The 7,318-nt window shown below is 62.2% G+C and overlaps 1 protein-coding gene across 1 annotated transcript in view; it reads left to right on the top strand.

The window, feature by feature from the left end:
- PLCD3 (phospholipase C delta 3) overlaps positions 1-7,074 on the top strand; it is a gene marked incomplete at its 5' end in the record, with an annotated part of 20,036 nt that extends 12,962 nt beyond the window's left edge. Inside the window, 12 exons of the mRNA XM_045299469.1 lie at positions 22-170; positions 928-1,156; positions 1,322-1,523; positions 1,654-1,798; positions 2,485-2,637; positions 3,964-4,104; positions 4,228-4,378; positions 4,970-5,086; positions 5,736-5,902; positions 6,006-6,141; positions 6,230-6,379; positions 6,525-7,074. Coding sequence (XP_045155404.1) covers positions 22-170; positions 928-1,156; positions 1,322-1,523; positions 1,654-1,798; positions 2,485-2,637; positions 3,964-4,104; positions 4,228-4,378; positions 4,970-5,086; positions 5,736-5,902; positions 6,006-6,141; positions 6,230-6,379; positions 6,525-6,613 — 1,829 coding nt within the window. The remainder of the gene's footprint in view (positions 1-21; positions 171-927; positions 1,157-1,321; positions 1,524-1,653; positions 1,799-2,484; positions 2,638-3,963; positions 4,105-4,227; positions 4,379-4,969; positions 5,087-5,735; positions 5,903-6,005; positions 6,142-6,229; positions 6,380-6,524) is intronic.
- Positions 7,075-7,318: the final 244 nt, after the last annotated feature.

The following is a 7,318-nucleotide window of genomic DNA, read 5'->3' as shown; positions in this document are numbered from 1 at the left end:
GCGCCGCCCATGCCGTGGTTTGTTTCCTGAACCTGCGCACCTGGATCCACTTCCACCTGCACAAGGCCGATTCCAACCAGGACAGTCACATGAGCTTCAAGGAGATCAAGAGCCTGCTGCGCATGGTCAACGTGGACCTGGACGATATGTACGCCTACTGCCTCTTCAAGGTGGGCTGCCTGCCTTGACCGCCAGCACCCACACACACCACGCACGTATACACAAAACACACACCACCATCACATACCACACACACACACCACACCCCCATACCATATACACACACACACCGCACATGCATACACACAGACACACTGGTACCCCACACACCTGCATCGTAGCTACAGTGTCAACTTCTGAGAGCGCCTGCTTCTCCCAACAGAAAGGCACTTCTGGGCCTAGTCACCCTCCTGCCCTCCCCTCCCAGCAGCGCTGCGCCGCCTGGACTGCGCGCGCGTCCCCTCCGTCCCTGGCCGAGATGGAGGGTAGGGCCGACCTCCGTACTGCCCGCTCTCCCCAGAGGCCGCTGCTGCGCCCTTTCACAGGCAAGGGCCACCGGAGGCAGGCTCGCACCCCCAGCGGGACACCTGCGCCCGTGGGTGTTGTCTGCCCTCCGGCCCTCGGTGCCCACCATTCCTCAGTGACCTGAAGCTGGGGGCGCGTGTGTCAGGAGTCACGTGTGCTCGCGGGTGGGGGGCCCAGTCCTGGCTCCAGGGCCACTATTTCCCCTCTTCCGACATGGTGATTCTTGGGGCTGGTCTTGGCACAGTCGAGAGGCTGCCCGCAAGGCCCCCCGAGCCTCCCTGGCTCCAGGTTTCCGCGCTCGAGTGAAACGGGGCGCTGTCACCCCAGGGAGACGGCAGCAGAGTGGGTCGGGTCCAGCAGGGCGGCCCCTCCCCTGAGCGAGTGCTCCGCCCTCGCCCCCAGGAGTGCGACCACTCCCACAATGAGCGGCTGGAAGGGGCGGAGATTGAGGAGTTCCTGCGGCTGCTGCTGGAGCGCCCCGAGCTGGAGGACATCTTCCACCGCTACTCCGGGGAGGACAGCGTGCTGAGCGCTCCGGAGTTGCGGGAGTTCCTGGAAGACCAGGGCGAAGAGGACGCCACCCTGGCGCACGCCCGGCAGCTCATCCAGACCCATGAGCTCAACGAGACAGGTGGGTGCCGTGGGCGCAAGTGACTGCGCCACTTTGGCCAAGGCTGATGCAGACTCGCGCAGCGCCCTCGGCCGATGGATGCTCATTATTATTCCTTTGGGGCCAGACGTGGGGTCCCTACCCCACACGGCTTGACACCCTCCCGGCGGCCCTCCCTCTCCCTAGCCAAGCAACACGAGCTGATGACGATGGACGGCTTCATTATGTACCTGCTGTCGCCCGAGGGGGCCGCCCTGGACCCAGCCCACAAGCGCACATTCCAGCCCATGGACCAGCCCCTCGCCCACTATTTCATCTCTTCCTCCCACAATACCTACCTGACTGACTCTCAGATCGGGGGGCCCAGCAGCACAGAGGCCTACGTCAGGTATCAGAGGGGCAGGAGTGGCAGGGTCACGCCTGTGAGCTCAGCCACGGGGGACACAGGACTTGACAGCCACCAGGACTCCAGACCAATGGCCCCCACAAGCCCCGACTGCCCATCTGTCCACCCACAGGGCCTTTGCCCAGGGATGCCGCTGTGTGGAGCTGGACTGCTGGGAGGGCCCAGGAGGGGAGCCTGTCATCTACCATGGCCATACGCTCACCTCCAAGATCCTCTTCCGAGACGTGGTCCAAGCCGTGCACGACCATGCCTTCGAGGTGAGCCCCCAGGGGCCTGTGCTCAGCCCCAAGGCCTTCCAGAGAGGTGGCTACCCATCCACACACCTGCCGCTCCCCAAGGGCTGCTGGGAGAGTTGGCCAATGGACTAGAGTAAAGCCTGGGGCAGGGGGATGCTCCCACATCCCTCAGTGTGAGTGCATGGAATAAATGCCACAGGGTCTCGGGAAGGAAGCCTTCCGGGTAAGGCAGGACGCTTCAACAGTGGGCCACCCGCTGCCCAAAGCTGCATCAGAGCCATGCACCAGAGACTCACTGCCATCGAGTCACTGAGCTTCCCCTGTAAGTTTCCGAGACAAACTCTTTATGGGAGTAGACAGCCTCGCCTTCCTCCCATGGAGCGACTGGTGGTTTTGAACTCCGGACCTGGAGGTTAGCAGGTTAGCAGCCCAACGCATAACTGCTACACCACCAAAGCTCCCTCTGCAGGTGACAGGCTGGGGAGAAGGCTTGCAGTCTAAACCACCATGGGGCCAATGTTATTAACAGAATATTAGAAGTGAACCATTCCTGCAGCCCCTCAGCCGGCCACCCTTTCCAGAGGTCCCAAAGCAGACCTCGACCCTGGGCCTTTACACTCCGGGACTAATGTGTCCCAGCTAACTGACTGCCTTGGCCCAGAGAAGGGGTGATTGGCCCTGAGCGGCTGTCTGTCTTTTTCTCACAGACGTCCCCATACCCCGTCATCCTGTCCCTTGAGAACCACTGTGGCCTGGAACAGCAGGCTGCCTTGGCCCACCACCTGCGCACCATCCTGGGGGACATGCTGGTGACCCAGCCGCTGGACTCCCAGGACCCCAAGGCACTGCCGTCTCCGGAGGTGACACTCACAGGCCCAATGTGGAGGGGAGGGGTCCCACCCACCCATCTGGCTCCTGCTCCCACTGTGCTTCGGGACCCCTCACTTCTCTGTCTTCATCCTCTAGCCCCCAGGCCCTGCTCCTCCACTTCCCTGGCATCTGCTCTGCGTGGTACTGCCCCTGCGGCCGCTGGCCAAGGGAATCTTAATGAGTCACCCTGGCATTCAAGGCCTCCCAGTCTGGGTCCTGCCCTGCCTGCTCTGGCTCTGCCGGAGTCTCTGCAAACTCAGCCTTTTCCGCCGGGGTTGGTACCGCCCTGGGTTGGTACTGCCTCCACCTGGCCTCCTTTCCCAGTCATCTGCTTCCAGTTCTAGCTCAGCACAGACCACCTGGTCTGGAGCCGTAAGAGCATCCTCAGCACCCCAGCCAGAGCTGGTCCTTCCAGTCCTTCCTCCCCCCCTTCCCAGAGGCCTCTCCTGGAAATGACCACCAATCTCAATTATGCAGGGATGTTGGTTCACCTCTGTTGCATTGGTGGTTTGTCTTCTGTGGTTGGTGTGATCGTAGAATTGCTGTTCACGCTACGGAGTCAGCCCCATGTTCCTGGTGACCCTGATACAAGGACACTGGGCTGGGGTTTGGATAGATGACTTTCCCCAGGTCGATGGTCTGTCTTCCCAGCTTGCCTGGGTCTGGAAGCTCTGCTAAAACTTAGCAATATCCTAGCGTGAACCCCAAGCCAGACCCACCGCCAATGAGTCCATGCTGACGCACAGCCGCCCTGTAGGGCAGAGCAGACCCGCCTGTAGGCTTCCCAGAACGTAAATCTTTGGAAGCCGACGGCCTGTCTTTCTCCCTCTGAGTCCCTGCTGAGTTAGAACCACCAGCCTTTTGGTTAGCAGCCCAGCAGCGCTTAGCTCACTGCCCCACAAGGACTCCTGTTTCACAGCGTCCACAGGGATAAAGGAAAGCTCAAGCTGTCTAAAAGGGTACCGTCAAAAAGTGGGTTCTCCTCCATGGGGCTCCCCCAGACACGGTCGTCCTCAGCGGTGTGAACTGCCACACGCTCCCTGTGCAGCGAAGCCTTCTGAAGAGGGTGCCTTCTTTCCCGTCCTCTGCTGCCTTCTCTCTTGAATGGCTGCTTAGTGTCCGGAGGTGGGGTACTGGCTCTTCTACACCCGGTTGGTGGACATCCATCCCTAGGTGGTTTCCCATCTGGTCCCATGGGACCAAGCTTTGTGGGGTGTTGGGCCGCCCACTAACCAGCCACTCCTGCAGGTGGAGGGCTGGTCAGCCAATTGGCAGGGTGGCCTGAGGGCCTCATGCTCCAGCCCTGCTCCTGACAGGAACTGAAGGGCCGGGTCCTGGTGAAGGGGAAGAAGCTGCCAGGGGCTCGGACGGAGGACGACCGGGTGTTATGGGACCGGGAGGAGGAAGAGGAGGAGGAGGAAGAGGAGGCCGAGACCACAGAGCAGAAGCCTCGGTGGGTGAGTGAGCCTGGCAGGGCCTGCCCCCACCCCCCGGTGTGACCAGGAGGACATGGGTGTGAGGGAAGGACAGGACGCCCACAGGGCTGGTGCCCCCCAACCCTGCTGAGGCTCCGATTGCAGGCCAAGCAGATCTCCCCAGAGCTGTCTGCCCTGGCGGTGTACTGCCATGCCACCCCCCTGAAGAGCCTGCGCCCAGATGTCGAGCAGGCCCAGCCCTGCCAGGTCAGCTCCCTCAGTGAGCGAAAGGCCAAGAGGCTCATCCGAGAGGCAGGTAGGAAAGGAATGGGGTGCTGGGCGCCTGGGTGGGAAAGGGTGTCCTGAAGTTGGTCTGGGAAGGAGGTTATAGGGGCTTTGGGGATGGACTGTCTAGTGGTCAGGAGGACCCCAGGGAGGGCTTGGGGAATGAATGAGTGCCCACCTTGTCCCAACCCTATACCAAGCACCAGTGGGAATAGGGCACAGCATGGTGACTCACAGCACAGTGGTGGGGCCTCACTCGGGAGAGGACACCTGCAGGGAGGCGGGAGGAAGTGGTGAGGAAGGGCGTAGGGCTTCCAGGCAGGAAGTCAGTCGGGAGGAACAGGTTGTACAGAGGCCTGGGGGCAGGGGTGGAAGATTCGTGGAGGATGGCAGTGCCAGCCTTGGGCCCCAAGGATGAAGTGAGCTTCAAGGGATTCAAGCGGGGGGTGCAGGCCCACAGTTGGTGGCCCAACATGTCCCTGCCCCTCTGGGCTCAGCAGCCTCTTCCCTGGGGCTCCAGGGGGAGGGCAGGAAACCAGGCCTGGCCCTGGGTGAGGGACGCCCAGGGGCTGTCCCAGGTCTCCTCCATGTCCCTCGCCCTGCCCCCTCCCACCCCACCCAGGGAACAGCTTTGTCAGGCACAATTCTCATCAGCTGACCCGCGTCTACCCGCTGGGGCTGCGGATGAACTCGGCCAACTACAGCCCACAGGAGATGTGGAACGCGGGTTGTCAGCTGGGTGAGTGAGGCAGGCAGCAGGTGCGGGGGGTGGGGGTGCTCTGTGTAGAGTCAGGGGAGACCCCAGAATGGTGGGGTCACATAATTTTTCAGAAGGCGGACAAGCTCTTTTGTGGGTAACAATTACTAAGAGTTGTCAGCAGTGTGTGCGGGGAGACAAGGCCCACATGAGTTCCCAACAGCATTAGCTCTCACCTTCGGGCGCCACGCTCACCGCCGTTGAGTCGAGCCCTGTGGGTTTCCCAGACAGTTAAACTGTTTACCAGAGTAGAAAGCCCCATTTTCCTCCCAAGGAGCAGCTAGTGGATTCAAACTGCCAACCTCGCGGGATCTCAGCCCAACGTGTAATCAAATCACTACATTGCCAGGGCCCCCACCTTTAGGAAGGTGCCCTCAACACACACATACACTGAGCCCCACGCATGATGGGAATGGACATCGGTCCTCATGGGGGCTGTCATGGAGACCCCAGTCCTGGCCTTGAGTGTGACCCTGACACCCTACCTGAGCCCCGCCTCAGCCCCTGGGGGATGCCAGGTTAAGGTCCTGGTGACCGTGGGGCCTGGGGCCTTGGCTGCCGTGTCCACCCCAGGCCCTGAGCAACGAGCAGGGGGCTGTAGTGGCTGCCCTGACCCTACTGTGTCCCCCAGTGGCCCTGAACTTTCAGACGCCAGGCTATGAGATGGACCTCAATGCCGGGCGCTTCCTCATCAATGGGCAGTGTGGCTATGTCCTGAAGCCGGCCTGCCTGCGGCAGCCCAACACAACCTTTGATCCTGAGTGCCCTGGGCCCTTCAGAACCACGCTCACCATTCAGGTCAGCAGCCAGGGTTGAGCCCATTCCGGGGGCTTGGAGGCCGAGCTGGTGGCGTGGGTGAGGACTCCGGGGGCCCAGCTGAAGGTTCCCCCGTCCCTGCCAGGTGCTGACTGCACAGCAGCTGCCCAAGCTGAAGGCCGAGAAGGCCAGCTCCATCGTGGACCCCCTGGTGCGGGTTGAGCTCCATGGGGTGCCGGCAGACTGCTCACGCAAGGAGACCAACTACGTGCTCAACAACGGTGGGGCAGGGGGCCCTGGCAAGGTGGGCAGGAGGAGGTGCGGGGCCAGCCTGGGGCAGAGGGCTCTGACCCTGCGCCTGCCCCGCAGGCTTCAATCCACGCTGGGACCAGACCCTGCAGTTCCAGCTGCGGGCTCCGGAGCTGGCGCTGGTCCGGTTCGTGGTGGAAGACTACGACGCCACTTCCCCCAATGACTTTGTGGGCCAGTTCACACTGCCTCTGACCAGCCTGAAACAAGGTGGTGGCAGGGACGGGACAGGAGGGGAGGGGGTCAGGCCTGGGCCGGGTACTTCTGAGAGACCCTGGGGCAGGCCTAGGCAGGATGTGGATGGTGTCGTGGGCAGACCGCCTGACTGCCCTCCCCTCCCGTCCCCTCCCCTCAGGGTACCGCCATATCCACCTGCTCTCCAAGGACGGGGCTTCCCTGGCACCAGCCACGCTCTTCGTGCACATCCGGATGCAGAGCTCCTGAAGCCTGGGCCCGTCACCCTGGGGTTCGGCAGGTGCCGGTCAGGCGCCTGGTGAGGGGCTACAGGAGTGCAGCGCTCAGCCCCCCACCAGCCTCTGGTCTCCAAGGGCGGCCTCCGCAGAGCAGCTGATGGGACTTAGGCACTCTGACCTCGGGCCCTGGATGGCCCAGCTCCTCAGATCCTCGCCCTTGCCTTCCGAGTGGCTCAGGAGGAGGCCGAGCTGTTACTGCCTTGGGGCCTCCTGCCCTCCAGCTGAGCCAGGAGGGCAGCCACCCCCTGCACTCTCCAGCCCCCAGCTCTTCCCAGCTGGCCACCTTTCAAGCTCTTGAACCTGATCTCTGTCCCTGGTGGAGTCAGGAGCCTGAGGCTGGGTGGGAAACCTGCTGGGGGTCTTGATGTGTATCCTACTAGAGGCCAGGACAACAAGACAGGCGTTTTCCAAATAAAGCAGCCCGGCTACCCACACGTCCTCTGCCTCCACACCCGCAGGCCGCCAGGGAGGGGACTGGAGCCTCTGGCTAGGCAGGGGTGGCGGCTTGGGGGACATGCCACAGCTCAACAGAGCAGACCTCTCCTCTTGGACTAGAGCTGTGCTGGCATACCAAGACTGCCATGTCCCGATTCACAAGGCCCCCTCCCCTCGGATAGAGAGATGATGGGGGTTGGTTCTAGCAGGGCACAAATGTCATGTCTCTAAAGAGGGGTCA

The sequence above is a fragment of the Echinops telfairi genome, unplaced genomic scaffold (assembly GCF_000313985.2).
Source record: "Echinops telfairi isolate 266 unplaced genomic scaffold, ASM31398v2 ScPeMD7_7458;HRSCAF=8496, whole genome shotgun sequence".
Taxonomy (NCBI): domain Eukaryota; kingdom Metazoa; phylum Chordata; class Mammalia; order Afrosoricida; family Tenrecidae; genus Echinops; species Echinops telfairi.
The sequence above is the reverse complement of the archived record's forward strand: the minus strand, read 5'-3'. Positions and strand labels throughout refer to the sequence as shown.